We start from the raw sequence: 23680 nt of genomic DNA, 5'->3' as shown, positions 1-23680 counted from the left end.
GCCATGAAAAGACTGATGTAGAAACAATTTTTTCCTTGAAAGAAATGAAGACTAATATATGACTCCGAGGATGGCACTTGTCTAGCTTAACAATGTCCATCCAAAAGACAAGCATACAGTCTGATGTCTAGGCACCTTTTGTGGAGATGGGTAAGAATCTCCAGCTGGTGATTGATCTCATCATACAACAAGTACATCTACAAGCTCACATTTTCAGTAATGAACATCACCACGCTGTTCTAATCACTAAAACATTTTGGAGTACTGAAAACATCAGGAAGGGCAACAAAGATACATAGTTTGAACTGAAAATCACTGTGTAGAGGTCAGTAAGTGAATAGGGACTGAGAGTTCCCTTTTTCCCTTGTTTCATGGGAGAACTGGCACTCCGAGTTCCAGCCAGCCTCAGGAGCAGTGATTAACGCTGTGGATACTTAAATGACAGCAGCTTGAAATATTTGTAATGGAAAAAAAAACATTAGAAATAGCACACAGCGTTGCTCATTTGTTCTGTTCTACCAAGGTATTACTTTTTCCTAATTAAAAAATAATAAGCATAAAAACTGCAACAGTGCTGTACATGTAAAACCCATATTAATTGAAATTAAGTGGAAAATTGAACAAGCCTACTACATTGCAATACACAAAACATGGTTTAACCAATTATTCATCCTCACAATTAACAGCTCACAAACTATACAGTTAATTATAGTAGCCATTAGAATGAATCAGATTTGCATCAGCAATAGTATTTATTATAAAGAGTATTCCAGCTTCTTTATTGCATATGATTACTTAAAAACGTAATAGCTTAATTCTTTCAGGAACACTCTCCATTGGGCTTTGTGCTTCAATTTTACAGCAGTATTATTCTGGCTTCCTTTAAACACTGAGCCTCTTTCAGTTCACCTGATCATTTGTAATGAGGCTGCTTAGCTCTTTACAGAAGCTGCTGGCAATTGCCAACAGAGTTGTGAGAGATTTAGCTGTTATGAGAATTTTAATATACTTCCTGCAGCTGGAGAAAACATTTCCCTGAGATATTAAAGCCTCACTTTGCTATACAGGGGCAAATCCCACCTGCCAAGCCTGACTGTCAGTTTGCAGTACTTCAGGAATCTTGTGGTTAAGGAGAACATCTCAAAAACTGAGACAAAAGATTTTTGCTCTTCAATTTACAATAATGTGGTCTTTAAAAATGCCGGTATTAAAAAGTGGTTAAGTCTGAAAGTGGCTTTCAACCCATTTCACAAAGTGCTTAGGTACATTAGACTTGACGCATATAAATAACATTATTTACCTCAATGATCCTATGAGTGGTTGTAAGGGAAGGCTGAACACTCAAGATAAAAAGCAGTCTCTCAGCCAGAAAAAAAGAGTAGAAATATTTTAAATCTATTTCTGCAACAAGTGTTATTTAGGTAGCTTTATTAAATACATTGTCCATTTAAATGTTAGAGTCTGGTTTTCTTGTTAGAACTCAAACACGTACTCTTAAATTTATACAGAAGTGTGTCTTCAGTCAAGAACCTTTCCTGACACAAGATCAGCATGAGATGGAAGGGTGGCATGGATAAATTTAATGATGATTACTCCAGTAATGTCCAATAGAATTGACTTTACTGATTAAACTCTTAATAATGAATAGTGAAAAAATCTAATAGAATTTGCGGAGTTCCTACAGAGTTACGGGCAGTGAATAAATATTGAAGAATGGGGTTGACTGAAGAATAGGGTGGATTGGAGAAGGGGGTTGATTGAAGAATAGGGTTGTATATAAGTAATTTCAAGGATGTTAGGCTTTGTTAGCAACTATAGAGAAAAGGAAATTACTAAAATAAGCTTTGCCAGAACAGACTGGTGGTTACTGATATGATAACGATCCTAAAACAAAGTGATAAAGAAATTACTGCCAGGGGTCCCAAAGCCCACTATCACATTTTAGTGAGCATGCAGGAGGCATTCTCTGAAAGTACAATGTAATGTATGTAATCTAATGAATATGTATGTTTAAAGACAATATAATCACAGCCTGGTTGATGCTTGGACAAGACACGCTAGGAGGAGCAATTCCCCTGCGTCTCCCAGCACTGCAATAAAGAATACTTGCTTGTCAACTTAAACTTTGTTGGTGAGTTCCTGGAGATTTCTCTGAATCAATATCCACAGACTGTAACCCATATGCTTATTTATAATATCCAGATTAGAACTCTTTTCTATTAGGGTTAAAAATCCCATATCTATCTGAGATTTCCTTTTCTCCATCTTGACCATTCCCATACGAGAAAAATTTGTAAAGAAGAAAATGCAAACATCTTGCTTTCCTGTGGGCTGGGAAAAGTCAGCACGTTGCTGTTTAATCTTGGCTTGTAGCAATAAGCAGGACATGTTCAAATGAACATATGAGCTCAGATGTGGGGCTTTCAAAACCAATCTCCAAATTGTTCCTGCATACTGTGCTTTGGTTTGGACTGGGTGTCACAGTTTGGGAGCCACACAATACATTTCTTTTGAAAGGCACTGAAACAGATGAAGTTCCCCAGGAAAGCTCCCAATGACCCAGAGCTGCAAAAGGATGTTCAAACCTTAGGACCAGGATACGGCCAGTTTAGAGTAACCTCCCCTGAGCTGTGAATCCTTTTTGGCCCACAGAGTTTGCAGCCAGACTCAGCATCACTCCCAGGATGCTGCAGACAGCAGGAACTGGGGGTACCAAGGTGACCATGTATGTGGGTCAGGTACAAAGCTGTGTTTCGTAGGTCTTCAGTTCATTCTTACTGCAATTCTGACAGGCTTAAGCACCTTTTCTGTGGTAGGACTGAACAATTTTTTCAGGATTGAATAGTTGATATCATTCACAAACATTGTTTGGAATAATATCAACTATCTACGAATCTGTGCTGAACTTAGTCATTATGTCCAAATGAGTGTAGGAAGTTATCTGTACTGCAGTACCTCAGAACCAGTAAGTGTTAACACTGTATCATGGCAATTACTACAGAAATAAAAACAAAATTCTGCCTGCCTCAATTAAGTTGTACAAGGCAGCAGAAGAATGCAGTGTGAATCAAAACAGACCTAATGAGGACAGTGGGGCAGCATTTGCAATCATAAATGATCAAACATTGTAGAATTCTCTAAAAAACGGGGGAATTGCAGCAGTTAGAGCACACGCACAGATCTCTCAATTCTGTTCCGTTTCTTCTCTCACACTTCTTGTCCAAGTAATTTTTGTAAGTAAATAAGGGCTTATCCTATTATTTTCCAAGATGTGAGATCATGAGATATCCCAGATTTGAAGTCATAGCCAGTTCTGTCTAAGAAATATTACGCAGACAAATCTCCCTTCTGTGCCAGTTCTGATAATCCATCCATCCATCCATCCATCCATCCATCCATCCATCCATCCATCCATCCATCCATCCATCCTTCAGTTTACTATCTATAATACTTCCTTTCTACTACTTTTTATCGATAATCTTTCTTTAGACTAAATATTCCTCAGGAAGAGGATTACTTTTAATTATCTTCCTGGTTTTCCTCTGCTTAATGCAATAGGCTTGTTATTGGCTATTGCACTGTCTGAAATTAAAGTAAAATTATCCTGGATTTCATGGGAAATATAAGTATGTAAATATTTATTCTATAGATCATTTAGGGATCTAAATATACAGGATTCAGGTGAGACTTTGCAATATGTTTAAATGCATTAAATGTCAGCTTAGGAATTTGCTGCCACTGGAGCAGGTGGTTAATAACCATGCTTTTTCCTGGTCAGATATATAGTCTGGGTATGTCTGTCTTTAAATTATTGGATCATAGAATCACAGAACACCAGGTTGAAAGGGACCTCAAAGATTATCTAGGCCAAATTTTCTTGGCAAAGCATCACCTAGACTGGATGTCTGAGCACCCTGTACATCTGAACCTTAGAAGTGTCCAATGCTGGGGAATCCACCACTTCCCTGGGAAGATTATTCCAATGGCTGATTGTTCTCATTGTGAAAAATGTTCCTTTTGTGTCCAATTGGAATCTCCCAAGGAAGGGTTTGTGCCCATCACCCCTCCTCTTTTCCATGTGACTCCTTGTAAAAAGGGAGTCTCCATCTTCTTTGTAACCACTCTTTAACTGCTGGAACATGGTGTTAAGGTCTCCCCTGAGCTATCTTTTCTCAAGGCTGAACAAAGTCAGCTTTCTTAGCCTTTCTTTGTGATTGTGAGACTTCCCAATCCTCTGATCAACCTTGTGGCTCTTCTCTGCACCCTCTCCAGAGGGATACAAATACCTTGTCTGTGTGTTCCCAGCTTTATGATAGGGCTGTAACTCTAACAAAGGTGAAGAACAGCCTGAGAATGGTATAAATTCAGAGCATCCCAACATGCCTATTTTCTGCCCATGTGTTTGGGAGTGATGCACTTTAGGACACTCCAGCAATATCACAGGAGTTATCCTAACTATGGGCTTTGCCAGGCGATCACACACAGCTCTACTAAGCAATATCTTGTGAAACAAGGCTTGGGGCCATGTGAAGGCAAGCTCAAGTACATGCACGCTGATGGCGCCTGAGGTAAGGCAGACTGCTAGCATGAACCAGGGAACTCATCTGAGGAGCTGGGCAGGGATGGCTTCGAAATCAGCCTTTAACCAGTGATTAGCCATGCAGAGACTGCCCAGCACTAAACTCCTCATCCAAATTTGGTTTATTTTCCATTGTCACTTCTCCAAAACATAACTATGTTGATGATGGAAAAGGAATCACCTTCTTTGACCAGGAAAGTGATTCCTATTGGCAGGGGTTCATTACTTGGATCTATGTAAAAAACGTTAGTGTACCAACCCAAGAAAACCCATAAAGGAGCTCATAGTCCCACTGCAAGGTGAGCTAGCTGTTGACACAGAGAGTGTGGAGTTCTTCTCACGCTTCAGCATTCCTCCCACAGTACCCAGATCCAGCTGCCCCTGCAGATCTGTTGTTCTAGCACCTTCTGGGAGCAGAGCTAGAAGGAACAGTCAAGCAACCTGCCTAAAACATCCCCTTTCTCCCCCAGGTGTGGAAAAACAAGACAGAATCAACCCAAATCTTGTGGGAAATGCTGAAATTTCACTGTTGCTTCCTGTACTTAGCATGCAAATAAACAGAAAACATGCTTCAATGAAATTCCTTATTTTATGGATTTTTGATGGAAAACCTGTCATTCCTCTTTTATTTCCCCTCTAGTTTTTACCCTCAAGGAAGATGAAATACGATTTTTTTCTGTTTGCCAGCTGGTGACATTACAAAGCCTCATCAAGCAGGGCTGTTAAAAGAGTGCAAAATAACCATGGTTCAATGTGCTTTTCCTGCTTTCTAACTTTTCCAAAGCTGAGAATACTTTGAGTTTGAAAGAACTGGGAAAGGGTAAAAAGAAGAGTGAAAATAATTTATATTCCAGACAGTCGTCCCGCCCCCCCTTATTTCATTCTCTGAGGAGAAACAAGAGAATGAAATATGGGACAGAATATGAGAGAATATATTTTTCAAAGTACAGAGCAGTTTGTTTGCTATGCATCAGGTTTAACACTGCAGTAAAGATAAATTGCTAGTTTTATTTGTTTTATTTTAAAATTTCTCAGTAATGAGAATGTTGTTTTGACAAAATCCTAGGGGACATCAAGAGGAAACCAGAAATATAACCTAAAGTCTCCAACTATCTCATAATGTTTCTCCAGTATTAATTAACAAACTGGTTTCTATGTAGTTTCTATATATATGTAATTAAAATAATTCAATCCTTTGTGTTAATTTTTGTTTTGAGAGACAAGAGGCCAACAGAAATGAGTTCTAATTATGCTAGCAAATATGTCCCATATTCGCTTTCTGCTGGTAGTATTTGAAGTTCAAGCCAGCCAGCAAATGTGGGGGTGTTTTTCCCTTTTTCATTTTGCCTTAGTTAGTATCTCAAAAACAAAAAATCAGGACAGCAGACTAATCTTTGCAACAAAGACACATTAGTGCCTGTCTGATGCAGAATATTGTGTGTGATTTTGGTCCATCATGGGTCCATGCTGTCACAATTGTACTCCTTGGGAACACATCAGCAACCTTCTTGTGATCTGCATGTCCTGGATGGCATGCCACTAAGTTAGTCATTCCAGAAACATGCATGTCTCTTCAGTGAAGAAATGAGTGCAGTCTTATAAAGTTGAGGATAGGTTATACATATGAATCAAGTTGAAGCATAATGTTCATATCTAATTAATGTATCATTGTTTAAAGACACAAAAACATCTTCTTTTGGGGCGTTTTACAAAACCTGTCATCAGAGCTTTCTGTTAAAACAATGAGAAAAAAGAAGTGACTTTGAGTTCTCTGTTATTTATGAGGTTCCAGGTGTGTTTTTCTGCTAAAGGTCAAATGCAATAGTATATTTGTTCATTTATTTTCCTAATTTCTATGTGGGAAATTTCATGTAGTCCAAGTGTCCTTTTCCATTAAAAATTAATACAAAACCTCAAGATTGAATTTAATATTTTCTGAAAAGTAAATTCCAAGTTAAAAAAGAAGAATATTTGGCAACACTGGAAAATGTCATTTTGTTGCTGAGGCAAAAAGCATGGCATAACAGTAACAATGAAACAATATAAAAGCAAATTATAAACTTGAAACAAAACACTTCAGTGTTACTGAAACAACGAAACCAAAAATTACTCATTACAGTGCTTTTCTTTCAAAGTGTGTGTCATTGCATCAACATGCTACTATAGAACATTTGTCAATTTGACGAGCATATATCTTCCGGTAAAATCCACCCAACAAATGTTTTTGACCAATTCTAACTCACTCTAAGCAGCTGAAAGCCAGTACAATACTGTTACACTTAATGTGATAATTATCACTAAAATGTTAAATTTGAGAATGCCTGAGGGACCAAAGTCAGCGTCCTGAAATCCAGAGAGGACTTTCAAAAGGTTTCTTCCAAATACTTGATTAACTTTGATATTTTACATCTATTTAAGCCTACTTGAACAAGGCAAGTCCGGAGCTCTCACAAATCTGACTAGAGCACTCCTTGGGCACCTACAAACCACTGGAAGTCTGCCTTCTGTTCTCAAGTTCAGTAAAATCAGCAAGAAGAGTAACATTAAGTCCTAGGACAAAGCAAGTAAATGAATATCTATCTCTTCACACCATTTTCTTAACAGCGTTACTATCCTTTCACCTTCTACAGAATTCAATTTCTTTGGTCCTAAATTATCATGAAACACAACTGCTACAGATGCAAAAGCACATTAAATGCGGGCAGACTGCTGAGAGAAAATGACAGGAACTACTCCAGTTCATCTATCTAATAAGAAATATATATATTCTGAATACAGTGAATTATAATTTACTTTTATTCTTAAGTCTGGAGAGACAGGTTCTACCTGTACAGTGGTATTATTCTCTTCCAGATAATTTTCAAAGTTCAAAAAAGCAGTGAGAAAAAGTATTATATTACAAAGAATAAAAATATCTAATATATGGAAGGAGGAAGGCAGGGAGCAGAAAGTGAAGGAAAAAATAGATGTAACTTTGTAGTTCAGATTTTGGAGGATTTTGACGGTTTTCATAACAGCAATGAGAAGACTGAAGTTATTCAAGGGTCTGAGTTACAGATATCTTAAAATCAGGATCAATGTATACCAAAAAGTATTTCAAATAGGTATAACAGGATATATGGTAGCTTTTAGTGCCACACTGCTTTTTCCTCCAAGTGAGCCAAAAAAATAGTGACATGTCTATGTCAGTTTCTGGCTCAGATTATATCAGGCTTCTAGGAAATTCACATTTGGAACTATGCCTTATAGCTGATTTGCCTTTGGAAATTTCTGGACGTGACCCAGCATCATTGTAAAAGGCAGTGATAAACTGTGTTTGAGCTCCAGATCTGAAACGTGACCATAAAAATGAGGGCTGGGCCATCCTTCATCTCACCAGTGCCCAAGCATGAGATGTAATGTATCAAGTATCAAACTGAGTGACAGACAGGATGTATTCAGGAGAATTAAAATGCTCTAGAATTCACTGTTTAAAAAATAACAAATTTTAACTTAATTTTATTTGTTTTCATTTGCAGTAAAAAAACACAAGTGTAGGAATGCTAAATTTGGCAATATGAGTTTTAAATGTGACATGTTTCTTGAAACACAGAAAATACCCTTCCATTATGACACCATTTATTTTTTTATTGGCTATATTCTGATTAAACCAACTTTGGCATTTGAGTTTGCATTTAACCAATAGATTATTAGCATGTTGCTGTGCAAAGACTAGACAGTCATATTTTATTCCTTAGTTCTCTCTGGAAAAGAAAGGGCCATTTATTAACCTAAATTTCTGTTCAGTTGAAATCCTGGAACTTTCTATGGGTCATTTACACCTCATTAAAAGTAGCTGGAGCTGAATGGGATTCAGCAAACTTGTAGATAATTTTTGCATTTACATTTCTGGAGCCTTTCTGTACCTTGAGCTGCAAAACTTGTCTGGTATTTATCCCAAATTACCCTAATCTCCCTTTCTGCAAAAAACCTCACTTTTAATTCTGTTCTTAACTTCTTGGAGATATATTTGTGACCCTTCTCCTGTGTCATTTCTTGAACCCTTTGAAAATGCATTTTTGGCTCAGAAAACCTAAGTGGTCAAATAATGACTGCAATGTCTGGATTTCTGCATTCTGCTAAGACCCATTTAGAATACTGCTCCAAGTCTGATTTTCCCTGTTCACCACTTTAAGTATGTTTGTATTCCCTATAAGCTCTGTCTCTTCTCCTTGCTCCCAGTTGTGTCAGACATGAAGGACCATCCAGAGTGATGACCCTGACACGCTTGAGAGGTGAGCCTGTACAAAACTCATGAAGTAAGTCCAAGTACAAGGTCCTTCACCTGGGTAAGGGCAATCCCAAGCACACACACAGGCTGGATAGAGCCTCCACATCCACCACACTGGGTGGAGGATGGATAGAGAGGAGCCCTGAAGAGAAGGATTTGAGGGATTTGATTGACAAGAAGCTTGACATGTTGCAGCCGTGTGCATTTGCAGCCCAGAAAGCAACCATATCCTGTGCTGCAACACCAGGCTGGTCGAAGGAGGTGATCCCACCCGTCTACTCTGCTCTTGTGAGTCCCAACTTGGAGCACTGTGTACAGTTCTCATGTCCTCATCATAAGAGGACATAGAGCTGTTGAAACAAGTCCAGAGGAAACCACAAGGATGATCAGAGCCTGGAGCACCTCCCGTATGAAGACAGGCTAAGAAAGCTGGGGACGTGTAGCCTTGAGAAGAGAAGGCTCTGGAGAGACCTTAAAGCAGCTTCCAGTGCCCAAAGGGGAAGTATAAGAAAGCCAGAGAGGGACTTTACAGGGGCATGTAGTGACAAGAGGGAACGGCTTTAAACTAGAAGAAGGTAGATTTACATTAGATAGAAGGAAGAAATTATTTCCTGTGGGGGTGGTGAGGCACTTGCACAGATTGCCCTGAGAAGGTGTGGATGCCCCATCCCTGGGAATGTTCAAAGCCAGGTTGGACAGGACTTTGAGCAAGCTGCTCTAGTGGAAGGTGTCCCTGCCTGTGGCAGGGGGCTGGAACTGGATGAGCTTTAAGGTCCTTTCCAACCCAAACCATTCTGTGATCCTGTGTTTCTGTGATGTAAGTTTCTTTCTGCACTTACAGTGCCCTCTGTGTCCTGTCCGTGGTTGACCTTTGTGATTATCCAGCCTCCATCATTTCCCTTTGTGTTATCTGCACTGCTGCTTTGAACCACAGTATTTAATGTCAGGACCCTGCCATAAATACCTGCACAAATGCCCCATTACCTTCTTTCAGATTCTTGTTTCTATTGTTCCTTTAGATGATGCTACCATTTTTTTTTGTGTAACCTCACTTTGTCTGTAACCTCTGCCAGCCAAACTAAGATGTTGCACTGTTTCATCAGCATCAGCCTCTATCTGCTCTTTCTTGTCTTCCGCTTAGAGCGCCAGTACTTGGGATTAGTATTCTGGTTTTGCTCTGTGTTTAAGTAACACTTCAAAAAATGCTGTTCCATCTGTGCCTCTGGCTTTTACACAGCATGGGAAAAATAGGGTCTCTTAGCAGAAGAGGCAAAAGGATTCATTTAACAGACTGGTAAATGTAATATATATGCTTCTGCTCCTGACTTTTAAGACTTGACTTTTCCCACTATTGTCAGTTGAGCCAGAGTTTCACAGTTTACTTTGCTTGCATTGGGTTTTGTTTCTGCTCTAAGATACATTTATATAACACCAGGAAAAGGTACTAGGAATTTGAGTTCTGATGGGGACACTTGTCTGTAAGAAAGCAAGTGCACACCTAGTCTTCAAAGGTCCAAAGGCAATCAATACCAAAGGATTGGATTAGCCTTTTATGACATGAAGATGGTTGCTGAGTGGAGTTACTCATCTGGATCAGCTTGCACACCTATTTACGAACTTCATTGAATTGTGGCTTTAGAATAATAAAAAACATATCTGACTGAAGCTAAATCCTATTCCTGTACAATCCCTAGTGTTCGGAGGCCATTACACATCTCCTTTTAAAGATGCATTTTAAATTCTTTGCCCTGACTCTTAGTGTTCAGAGGTGGCTTGTAGCAGCTCTCCTGTGGCATGGAACTGATTACACTGAAAATCAAGTCAGGTAAGCCTGCAAACTCCTCACTTTCTGTAGTGTTCCAGCTGGGCAGAAAATCAATGTACTTAGCAACAGCCCTGACGCCCTTTTGGATTAAAAGTGTGTTAAGATCTGTAAATGAAAAGTGAGCTTGATGCTAAAATTTTCATCTCAGTGTGAAGGGATGGAGCCTATTTGTCTTGATAGAATGAATGGAGAAAAAATATTTTGGTTTATCATTTCCTATCGGGGTATTTTACATTAAAATGAATTTGAATTTTGTGAAACCCACCAAATAAAGAGAATTCAAAATAAAACCCCAAAATAAAAAAAATAATGAAACCTCACTATTCACTGTATTGGCTTCATTAACTTGTGATTACATGTATTTTCTGTCACAGAGGTAAATATAACTTACTATTACACAGGGCAGGGATCATCAAAGTAAAACAACTAAATTCATACCTGGGACATACATGAAGTCAATCTTATAATCTGACATCTTTCATTTCTTTTTGTGCTTATTTTCTTGCTGTTTGAATAAGTTGTTTATACTGTTAACCATTCTTTTTTTTTCATGGCAGAGCAACCAGGTTGTGCAGAATAATTCCCCCCTTTGTTTTTTCCACTAAAGTAATGGTTATTGCTTCTTTATAGACACCTCCTTTTAACATCGACCTCATCTGTCAACACCAATCAGCTTTATGTTCATCTTTTCATCATTATCCCAAGCAGTAAAGAATGGCTTGGTTTTTGGCACAAAAATGGATTTTTATTTCTATCCAGCACTTCTCAGTAAACTCAATCTCTCTAATTGGAATCCTGAGAAACACTTTTAGCATTTTTTTTTTTTCTTAAAGCAGCTGCTGAATAAGAGCATGTATTCAGTGAGATAACCTAATAAACTGATAAACTAAAGTCCTGCTTTCTTATCAAGATGGATTTGAAGTAGCACTAGTATATCTATCATCAGGCAGAAACTGCCAGGTCCGTCTATGCTTGTGACCACTGAGGGCAAGTATCATCTTTTACTGTTGTGAAGTCTGAACTGAAGGAATTTTAGATTCAAGACATGCTTAAAGTTAAGAAACCAAATATGAATGTTGGAATCAATATAAAGACATGATTTTTAAAGTCATAGGAAAGATAAGAAACTAGGTAGAAATAAAAACTTCCATGACAGTCTCAAAATTTCATGTTAATTTTGAAGTTAAACTCCCAACATCAGAATCCTGCAATTCTCAGAGAATATTCTTGTGGTTTTGCTGCTGGTAAACATACAAAGTTGTCTTATTTCAGTATTTTTTTCACTTTATCATACCCCTTGCCTAGTTTTGGGATATTATGAGAAAAACAACACAGGTGTCTTAGCAGTTATGACACACAAAGTTGTGATTAAGTAAATCTGCATGTCTTCTTTCTGGCCAACCTTTGAATTTTCTTTATATAAATTTTGACAGATGGTCTAGATCAAATTCAGAACTACAAAACTGAGTAACATGATGAGTAACAACTTCCTGTGTGAAAACCCCGATCAAATGGACAGTTTTAATTGATTGCTGTGTATAGTGTTGTTAAACTGGGGAAATGCACAACTGAATTAACATTTGCCACCCTACAGCAACAAGAAAGAATTAAAGCTATTATAATCTGGTTTTCATTCTTTTACTATAACCATCATGGCTGAGCACTGAATACAACAATAAAGCTGCAGGAAAAGTAATTAGAACAATCTATGTATTATGTGTTTGACATTCACAGGTTTTAGGAACCTATTTGAGCTGAGCTCATTCGGGATCTCTTTGTGGGAAGCCTTCCAGTGATGATTGCTGTTCAAAGCAACTTATTCAAGCTTTATGATTAAGTTGTCTTACATCCATGACTGGTTGACTTCATCTCTAAAGTAGGATCTCTCTGCACCCGGAGATAATGTTTTTGTGTTGGTGAATCGTATTTTATTCATTGTAGACTAAGACTCTTAGACATTTATGTTTCACAATTCCCAATCTTTCATATTAAACAGAAATTAGATTCTACCAATGTTGGCAAAAAGTAAGTAAAAAAAAGAAACCCAGAAAAATCAAGTTGAAATGTCGTTGCTAACACAACACAGTGATAAAACGCAGGTCTTCATTAACCTATATCCAGCCATGCCCACTATACTGACATCTCAGGAAAGAGGTCTACATTACTGTGGGGAAATCAATGAAGTTTACTGCTCAATACGCAGTATCTGTCAATAGTGTAAATAAAACGTGTCAGGCTGTGTTGGAAGAGTAGCAGAAGGAAAACAGTGGAGAAAAGTCAGCTGAGTGATGAAGATGTACACTGAGGTTTTGATTCAATTTCTACCTCAGCCACAAACTTCCGCTATGAACTTGTCCAAATCAAAAAAAGACTTATGAGTGTTAAGTGGGGCTTAGGTGGGGTTTTTGTGTTGTGTAAATCCACAACTTTTACCCTTAAAGCCATTTCTCAGTCTTAGGGGTTTGTGGAATATATTGATATTTTTAGGAGGGAAGGTCCCTTGCGACTTAGAGCTGTGGATGGCCTAATTTCCAGCATAGCACCACCTTATGCCTCAGCACCAGCAGGATGCCCAAGGTCTTAGCACTTTTTAGCATCTCATGAAATGAAAATAATTAAAAACCATACCAAAACAAAACAACAACAAAACAACACAAAACCCCAACAAAACAAGTAAAAACCCCAAACCAAAAAAAGGAGCAGAAAAATGGGTCATATCTTTCTGGGGAAAAAAAGGTTTTGACATAGTTTTGCAAAAATGACAAAATGTTGTGGCAGTGCTAAAATCAGTATGATTTACTGAAAAAGATCAGCTTAAAATGGCGTTTACTGAAATGACTCATGGCTGAAAGAAAATCTGACAAAATCTTTCAAACCAGCTAGTCTTCTATTTGGAGTACACAAATAACCATGCCTGCCATATGGACCTCATGTAACTTTTAGTTTATTAATCCCTCATTGCTCCTGTGAACTAAAGCAATGCGATTACTCCTTTTCAGAAAAGAAGCACTGAATTTTGTATTAAATTGTTTAGATGCCCATAGAGGTAGATTAGCATCAAGTTTTCCAAACACAGAGTTGTTAAGTACTGAGGCAGTATCTGTTTCCTTAGAGATATGAATACTTTTAAAGTTCTGGTTGTCATCATTTTGGAAAGAGGAAGGATTGTAGTTCCAGCCTCTTCCAATACGATTCACTCTTCCACCAGACCAGGCTTCCATAGTCCAGTGTGAGCTGTTTACACCAGACCCTTAGTCACAATGGTTTATACAGCAGGAGTAATAAATACACTTACTTGTGCAAGTCTTGTTGTATTTAGGGTTCTCTTGAGGAAACCCTTCCAAACGGCACTGGAACCTGTGCTGCCAAAATTCCTGAAACCATGGATTTCGGTGATTTGTTTCTGGCCGAAGCTGAAGGTAGTAATCATCAAACCATTTCACATCAGGAGACTGGAGCTTGATCGTTATTCCACCAACAGCTTCACGCTGGTACCCGTCTGTCACGTCGTACCTGTCCGCCCAGCCATCACTGCAGGGATAAATAGAAGAGGGACAACATTAATCATTTAGAGGAATAAGAAAAATACTTTCTTAAAAGCAAAGTTTGAAATTCAGTGTTTTCCTTATGTTTGCTTGTCATTGGTACCTTCTACTTAGATGATATATTCTTCATAGAATCATGGAATCAACAAGGTTGGAAAAACCCTTTAATATCATGAAGTCCAGCCATTACCCCAGGACTGCAAAGTCCACAACCAAACCATTGAAACAAGATTAAAAATCACAGATCCTGAAACCCACTGAGACACACCTATAAACACATCTCTGCATCACACTAAGCCTCATTGAGCTCTGAGGAGAAAGTCTTAGATTCAGGTTTTTACATAAACTGGGCTGATTCTATTAGCTGAAAGAAGGTGGCCTTGAGAACAGGAGCTTTTACAGTGTGATGGTCCTGACTGTGTTGCAGACCATGCCTATACTGCATGATCGAGCACGGCCCAAAGAACCTTAAGGAAATTCTAAATGGACTGATGATGATCAAGTAGAGATATCAGCTCAGAGCTCAGATGCTAGACAGTATGGCATTGCCTCTGAAGCAAGAAATCCTCTTTGCTGACATGACTAATGAAGCTGGGCAGAACATCATGAACATCCATGTCTTGGTTGTTCATAACTGGAGTATTACAGAGTTGTGTGACCCTGTACCACGCAATAAATTTTAATCCCCTTCTGTCAACTTTTCTGCTTGCAGCACTCTGACCACAAGTAGCTACAAGAAAACCCAAATCAAACAGAATGACACAAATTTCTGAGGGTAATTCTCCTCTCTCCAGTTTCACAAAGGATTTTTTTTGAAGTACTGACATTTACAAAGTTTCACTCAACTCCATTACAAATGTACATATCTCATTAGAGCAATGCAGGTTTCTGCTGTGCTATCATGGACTTGATACTTTAGTTTTTCAAAAGTCCCAAGTCTTACACTGAGAGAATCATAGAAGAATCTCAGATTGGGGTTTTGTCTCTCTAAAAAGGCACTGCTGTTAATGACTACAGAGATCACCTTTAAATCCTAAAAATCAAACAGCTGAAGGATAAAAAAGAAGCTTAATTTGTCTTATTTTAAAAGTTCATGAGTTGTTTAAAAGGTAGCCCTATTTTAACTTGTGTAACAGATGTAGGCGACCTTTATCTATACAGTTCTGTTGTTCTATTTTGGTCATTTGCTGTCTGGCTTAAACTTTGCTTCTGTACTGCAGAACATGGAGGAAACTTGCTGCAGTTATTTGGTTGCCTGCTCTCTGCACTCAGCTGTCCTCACACATTGCAGAAGTCAAGACCTCAGACAGTGACTCCTTCTGCACAAGACAGATTTCATTGAAGCCTGGATTTGACTACATCTTATTAGCACAGCTGCAGTGTCAATAAATAATAACTTTACCAGAGGCAAAAATAATATCTAGTGTCTGAAATGGAAATGAAGGGGCTGTTGAACATGCTTCAGATTTCAAATACACTATTTACTCAGCAGAAAAGAGTAATATACACATTCACAAAAGGAGAAAGATGAGCACTGATGTTAAATTTACCTTCTAGCTTAGATCCAGTTAGGGATGAACACAGATGTAATGTTCCCAACCACACTCAGGAGACTCCCCACTTTCTACCAGCACCATTTACTGGGCAAAGAGTTAGAACCATTTATGGGTTGTTTTGTGTTGAAAGCTGCAGAAGGTATTTTAAATTTATGAGCAATTTAACCTTTTCTTTGAAACATTCATCTTAATCTTTGGCAAGTTTCTAAGCAGTTTTATCCGTCCTCATAAAATCTGACAGGTTTTATGAATGCAGGAAGAGGTAGGTTGTCTGTGGTGTGTCTTATTTTTAAAACTGAACAGAATTTAAGACAATGAGAGCTGTGCCGTCAATATCCCAGCTTTACAAGTTGTTGCGTAAACAACTGAGGAAAAAAATGTTTTCTTATAATGAATTTCTTTATCATTTTTTCACAGGAACAGTTTTGTAGATCTAATCCAGCAGTGCTATAAAATTCATAGCGATACTTAATGAATAGTTATCCCCTCCAAGATAGGTTTGCAACAAAGATGCTGTTTTATAACTTTAAGTTGTTAAAATAGACAGAAATAACAACTTCATATTACATAACCCTTCTCAACTTTTCTTCAGAAGGACTTCTTAATTCAACAGAGCTGCTTTTCATTCAAACAAGCATTTCAGCTCAGCTTATTGGGCAAATAGCATTTGGGAGCTTTATATAAAAGATGCACTCAAAGTGTGTATTGCAGAGACAACATAGAGACAGCAAAGCTTCAGACAGACAAGGTGGCAAAGCAAATGCTAAACTGGTATCTAAAGGCCAGTGAAAATGGAGTAGGAAAACCAGCTTGCATGAATATAAAAAAGCACCGGTAGTGCGTGGTACTTAAATTCTGCACCCACAGCAGAGTAACACTTACGGGACGCCAGTGGCAATATAATATAGATATATTTGGGGTATTAGACCTGGGACATACTCTGAACTCAGTAAGGGGAGTGGAGATGAAAGAGAAGGGAACAGTGAGAGAAATACCTAGTTACTTTCCTAGTCCTGCCTGCCTCTCCTTAGTATGTATTTCTTCTCTTAATGGCTGGGGATATCATAGTACTCCATTGCTGGTTGCAATGAACCTTATGAAAGGTTCAAAATGGTATTATCCATTGTTAAATTCTACTGGTTCAACAGAAACTGGCTGTGACAAGGAGCTCCAAATGAAGTCCAGTATAATTCCCACCCTCACCAACAGAAGTGGCAAGGTGCACAGATTGCCACTAACACAGTGCAGGACTGTGTGCTGGTGAGACAAATGGTTCTTCAAGTTAACAATGGGGTATATATGATATTTAGGTGAACAAATGGTTAAGAACAACTTTCTCATAGGTAGTAAAATAAATCCAGGTGAACAGTATTCCAGTGATGATTACGAAAGATTCCTAACAGATTAAATGGGACAAGTATATTCTTACCAGATCACTACACAAGGTTTTTTTTCTCCCTTGCACAGACACTGTGCTTTCCAAGTTTATTCTGACTAGGTGAATGGGTGATTCTACTATTAGAAATAAATGGTGTTGCTTTTTAACCACTGGGCAAATGTCCTTGAAATGATCCTGCCAAGACTTTGAGCTGCACATAAAGAAACCTTGTTGTGAAGGAAAGCACAGCTGCAGCACCAGCAGTAAAAGCCCCTTGCTGAGATATCTGTCAGGTGTACACAATAATTCACATAGCTCATTCATCAGCTTCCCAGGGTAGAAAGCTGTCAACAAGGTAAGAGGCCTATGACATGTACAGATCTGGCTGCCCCCAGTATTACCTTCACATTCAGCACAGTGGGGAATTGTCTTTTAGAATCATGACATGTTTTCCCTTCATCCAGTTCTTTTGTGTTTATATTCTTTGCTGTCAAACTAATTCCTGGTTTCCTTACATACTGGTGGTGTGATATAGGATAATATAGAATAACAAATATACTGTATAGATTAAAAAAAAAAAAAGGTAAAAAATATCATTTACAAAGTTTCTTGTGCACCGAAGAAAATAAGGAGCCATGGAAAGAGGGAAAAAAGGAAAAATGACATTTGCAGTTGCAGTGCTAGCAAGAGATAAAATTGAAATAGGAGAGCTATTATCATAATGATCTTTATGTGTTATCACATCTTATTTGCATGTGTACATTACCCCAACTACCAATTTTTCAAGGTTATTCAGGGTGATGGAGATGTTAGTAAAAAAAGTACCCTTCAGCAAACAGAAGGGAAGCGTTCTGCTCATTTGTTAAAGGTCTCTTTGGTTTACTCACAGTAAATCACAACATAGTTTTATATCACAGAAAGGCTCCAATAAATGCCATGGCAAAGCCAGCAGTATTTACAAAATTAATTAATGAATAAATAAAAGCTCAATAAAATAATTTGATGGTTTTGATCATTATTGTACATACAATTATTTTAAAATATCTGAACAGAAAAGTAGAGGCGGGTGAGGCAGATGAGATCCTATTTAGATGACTGGGTTATTCACCTGTTATAAAGAAATTTCCAGCTGCCTGAATGAGATATTTTTGTTTCTTCTGGAAAGAATCTTCATGGAGGTAGGAGAGCATTCAGGTGAAGAACAGTACAGGAGCCAGCTCATGCTTGAATTATCATGAAGATATCATTGGAAAGGCACTTAAGGACTATAAACATCAGTCAATATGCATGATGGTGATGGCTGCTTTGAGCTTATACAGTGTAGTCAAGAAATTGATAGCCCTCCTGAAAAAACATTTACAAAAAGGTGAAATTAGTCAGTCCCTGTCAGCAGTGACCTAAGCATTTAATCCCACAAAGTTCCTACAAAAGACAAGATGGATTCTGATTCAAGAATGCTCCACATCTACTTAATAAGTAGCATGACAGTCAACCACATGGAGCGGGTTACTGATGTCAATCTGCTTATCAGGAATAACAGGCATATGCAGAGCTGACTGACACCTTCTGCAAGAGCAGCAAATTACTAGAGTTGCACATCATTTTAAACAGGACAAAGGCAGAGAACTATTGCCAGCTTAAACTAGATAAGAGAATGTCAAAACCTTAATTTCATGGTCAGATTAGTATGAGAGAATAATTGCTCAGAAGAGATCATTAGGCACGCAAATAAATAGATAATATTAAAAAGATTTATTGGGTTCAGGAGAAGTAAGCAAATGGAGTAGGAAGGAGGTGTTGCCTCAGGCATCAAGGATTTTCATTCACGTGTTCAGAGATGCAGAACACAGAAGGAATTAGGACTATTCATTACTGGTCATGCTTACAGGTGACAAGTGTATGGTCCATCCTGTGATATCGGATTAATGCCGTCAAATGTGGAATGTGATATGGAGAAAGCTTTTTGTGAGCTGCTACAGAGCATTCTCCAAAGCACAGGGCTTTCTGATAATGATGGGTAGGAGAAGAATGCAGTAGCTTGTTTATCAAGTTCTCAGAAAGCCTAGGTGACACTACTCAGATACAGGCTGTACCCAGTGACAAGAGAGATGAAGCTCTTCTGTAGGTGTTTAATCAGTAGGTGAGGACTGCTTGAGAAGTTTAAGACAAAAAGCAATTTGGGTGAGGACAACCATGAAAAACAGCATTTATGACTTTTAAAAGAGCAAAAAGGAAAATTAGCAGACTTCACCAACCTTAGAAAACCTCAAGGTTAGATCTTTGTAAGGAATGGAAGAATTAAAAAGTACTTAATTCAAAAATGCCATGAGACGAAGGATAGGAAATACAGTAGCACATTAGTGAGCCCCTCTCAAAGATGCAGATATATGAAAAGCAGAAGCAAGGTCAGATTTTCAAGGGTCAGCATGAAAGAAAACCATTAGATAGTGATAAAATGAAAATGTTCAAAAAATAAAACAAGCTTCAACAAAAAAGGGATGTCAAAAGTAACAGAAAGCAATTCTCTAAGCACTTTATTCTGGGAGCAAGAGTAAAGAAAGTGCTGGCCTGCAGTTCCCTACGGGGAGAAAGTTAAGGAAGACGAACCCAGGACAGCTTTTAGTATCAAACTTCACAACAGGAAAACCTAGTGTTTAGTGACAGAGATAAAGGGTCAACCTAAAAGTGGGAAGGTGATCTAGAAAACAGGCTTATTCAAATTAGCTGGAGATTTATAGCCTAAAGAACCAAACACAGTAGTAGGGGAGAGATGTTACAACTGTCTTCAGGTACCTAAAAAGCTGCAGCAAAACAATCATAGTTTGTTTATCATGTTGGTGTAAGCATTCATGACTTAAACTGCAGGGAGAAAGACTCATTTTAAACATCAAGAAGGTGTTCCTCGCAGTAGAGAATATGAGGAACTAGAATAGCTTGGAGTCTCCTAGGGCTGTCAGAAAATAGGATAAACATCCATCTGATCTAAATGGCCCTGCCTTGGCGAAGGAAGGACAGAAGGCCACTGACTTCCTGACATCCAATCTGCCCTGTGTTTGTGCTAGCTTATGTTGAGGTTTGACATATGTCTGGAAATGATAAGTGTGTAAACCCCAGTGGGTTAGAGAAAGAAATGCAAAGAGAGTTAAAATAATGTCCCTCCCTCGCAGTTTCCCCAGCTTTTCGTGGTGTTTTACCTTACTTCTTGTTACTGTATTTTTCTTTTCCTTGCAGTTGCTGTGGGAAGCATCGACAAAGAACAGATACTGTAAGGGTGGTGAGGCACTGGAATGGGTTGCCCAAGGAAGTTGTGAATGCTCCATCCCTGGCGGTGTTCAAGGCCAGGTTGGACAGAGCCTTGGGTGACATCGTTTAGTGTGAGGTGTCCCTGCCCAAGGCAGGGGGGTTGGAACTGGATGATCTTAAGGTCCTTTCCAACCCTAACTATTCTATCTGTTCTATGTTTTAGGATTAATTGTGTATTTGACTGTACGCAGCTAATTCCAGTGCTGAAGTGAGAGTATGCAAGAGTGTGCAGTGGGTCACATACCTATGCCAAGCAGAATCAGGGCTGGAAGCACTAAATGTAACTATGTGGAAAAACACTTCCCCATTGTCGTGGTTTAAACCCTAGCCAGACAGCTTGTTCACTCACTCCCAGTGAGTGGTGCCGGGCTGACAGCAATCGAGGCCCCCCCCTGGGGCTCTCCCCTTCCCTGCTCCCAGAGGAACGGGGAGGAGGATCGAAAAGGTGCAACTCCCACGGGTTGAGACAAGAACAGTCCAGCAACCAATGTACAACACAAATCACCACCGCTACCATTGAGGACAACAACAATAAGGGAAAATAACAAGGGAAGAGAACACGATACCACTGGCCAAGAAATGAGTCCCACTCAGAAGCCCGTGTCCTCCTGGGTAACTCTCAGTTACTCCCCCACCCCGGCCATGACGTGCTGTGGTATGGAATACCTCCTTGGCTAGCCTGGGTCAGGCGCCCCATCTCTGCTTCCTCCCGGCTTCCCCTCCTCCCTGGCAGAGCATGAGCCTCACAAAGTCCTTGGTCAGGGTAAACATCACTTAGCAACAACTGAAAACATCGGTATTATCAGCACTGTTCCCAGGCTGGAAGTCAAAACACAGCACTGCACCAGCTCCCACGAAGGAGAAACATGACTGCTACTGCTGAACCCAGGACACATGCACAGGGTGAAAGAAATGGGGTAAAATTCTCCTAATCAGAGGTAGCTAACATGTTGCACAGTAAAGATATTTAAAATAAAAAGGCTTTTTTTTTTTTTTCTCTGAACTGGAAAAGCTTGGTTTTTATTGCTTTTGAAACAGTCTTCTTAAAATTGTTTTAAATGAAAATGATTCTGTTTTATTGCCTTTTTTTTGGGGTGAAAGAAAGGATTTAGATATATTCCCCAAATAACACCCTCAGTATAATTAAGATAATCCTTGGTATTTTCAAAGAGAAGACAAATTCTGTGTTCCCTAATTTGGCCAACAGTTTGCAATAGGAAGAGAGGTTCCTGAAAGAGCTCCTCACCATGTTACGTGTTGTCTCTACAGCTACCACGATGCTCTGTCTTTTTACACCAGCATGGGAATCTACAGACATGTCAACTAGTTGGGTCCATTAAGTTACTCACTCTATGAAAAGCAACTTTCTAGTTATTGGCTCTGGACAAAGTGTGATCAGTGACAGCCAGTGACAGTGAGCTGGGGAATGAAGCTTTATATTCCCTGTGAGCACTGCCTGGGATATTCAGCACACATTTCTAAACCACTGTTTCTAAGGTTAGACAAAACACTGAGATACATGTACACAACAAGAAAAGGTTCCCCACCCTCCCTTTTGTAAACACTTCCACTTATTTTCTAAATTGAAAATGCTGCAGCATCTTGGAATCAGTTGAGATGATTTCTTGTTCTCTAAAGTCCCTCCCTCTTCAATCTATAGCTAAAGCTATTACAGTTAATGAGTGCATTCATTAGGCTGTAGGCTGGTCTTTTTTTGTTATGCAAAAATCTGTTTGCAGGCCACTTAATGATGATGGAAACTGCTGTTCTGCCCACATGTAATCACTCTCCTGCCAAAAATCTGACCGATAGCATTTGAGAATATAGTTGAGATTTTTATTCTCCACCTGTGTAGGAGTTTGTTGACTGAGAGGCTGTTTTAATTTTCCTTTCATTTTATTTCTCTACTCTGTCAGGTTTTTTCTATATCTTAAAAGCTCTAAAAATATTAAAGACTCCTCATGCTCTTCTGCAAAGTGCTACCAGTCTTGCAAAGGTAAATTTGCTTGGTTAATATTGGGGGGGGGTGGAATTACTTTTGGTGAGCAGCTGTAAATTGCTGTATTTAGATAAGTTTATTTTATAACTGCGTACGCAATGAATTCTTGTCTTGCTACTTGGCTTTTTTAGTTTGAAATTCCTCATCTTAGTCTCCCTTTTCATGCATATTATAAATGAATTAAAAGGTAATTCAAAAGAAAGAAATAAACTGATTATTTTTAGAAATAAGGCAAACTGATTTCCCCAAGATGATATTGAGACGTAGTTATGCGGTGAACTTGGTAGATACCTCGCACAGGGGGATTATTGGTAGATTTGCACAGGGGACTACTGGTACTAATTACTTGCAGACTATCCAGACTTCCACCAACTGAGAAAGGTGATGGCAATTTGAGAGATTGGCAGTCTATAGCAATGTATAATTTTCATGAAAACAGAGTTTTTCAGCTGTCTGCATCTGTAGGTCAGAGGTGCAAAGTAGTTCAACCTGGCTGTATTCAGGTCTACATCAAGACACAGTTTCAAGCCTGTGCTGCCCCTTCTTCATGCTTGCAAGCTCTTATAGCTAATCAGTTTCACTGGAGGAATTTATCCATACATATAAATTGTATGGATTGTCCCCTAAACTGAAGAGAAATTTGACTGTAAATTGCCCCATAAAACACCAAGGATGCTCAGCTTGTGCAGTATGCTGTCTTGATTCACATACAATTCTTTAGTGAGGAAAAGGTAAAAAATTTGACGTATTACCAAGAAGAAAGGCATTTTTGGTTGTCTAGACAACTAAATAAGGTCTTAATGTTTTTTTCTAAGATATAATGTAAATGTGTGCTATAATTTCAGTCACTTTTTTATTGCTTTCATTTTTGAATAATCATTTACATAGAATTTCAGGTTTGTCTAGACTAAACACAGTTCTTTCCAACTTTCCTTTCAAGAGCTGCTTTCTATATTTCCTGTCATTCTTCCTGAAAATGTACAGCAGGTCCTTGTCTTTGCAGCCTCAGTGCTACCTTGGGATGCTCTGAAAGCATGGGCAAATGGCGTCAAGGATGTGACCTGGGTATGGATGGCAGTAAGTAACCGAACTGAGAACTCTGTGGACTGGAGACAAGAGAGCAGTGATCGACTGTTGTGATCTATATAGACATAGGAACGTTCTATCCTGTGCTAAGGACCATCTCAAGCTGGTCCACATTCCCACACTGAAGTAAGCAGGCAGC

General features: G+C 38.8%; 2 protein-coding genes across 5 annotated transcripts in view; both read right to left on the bottom strand.

Annotated features, from left to right (window-relative positions):
- The window catches only part of LOC130593674 (metabotropic glutamate receptor 5-like), a 254570-nt gene that overhangs the window by 42370 nt on the left and 188520 nt on the right, over positions 1-23680 (bottom strand). The window contains exon 9 of the mRNA XM_057399013.1: positions 13970-14205. Coding sequence (XP_057254996.1) covers positions 13970-14205 — 236 coding nt within the window. The remainder of the gene's footprint in view (positions 1-13969; positions 14206-23680) is intronic.
- Positions 1-23680, bottom strand: part of LOC130593681 (metabotropic glutamate receptor 5) — a 255284-nt gene that overhangs the window by 44249 nt on the left and 187355 nt on the right. For all 4 annotated transcript variants that reach the window (XM_057399023.1, XM_057399025.1, XM_057399026.1 and 1 more), the window contains one exon: positions 13970-14205. In XM_057399023.1, coding sequence (XP_057255006.1) covers positions 13970-14205 — 236 coding nt within the window. The remainder of the gene's footprint in view (positions 1-13969; positions 14206-23680) is intronic.

This window comes from Pezoporus wallicus, unplaced genomic scaffold, assembly GCF_028554395.1.
Source record: "Pezoporus wallicus isolate ANWC-B61680 ecotype Strahan unplaced genomic scaffold, APGP_CSIRO_Pwel_v1 contig_3876, whole genome shotgun sequence".
NCBI lineage: Eukaryota > Metazoa > Chordata > Aves > Psittaciformes > Psittacidae > Pezoporus > Pezoporus wallicus.
The sequence above is the reverse complement of the archived record's forward strand: the minus strand, read 5'-3'. Positions and strand labels throughout refer to the sequence as shown.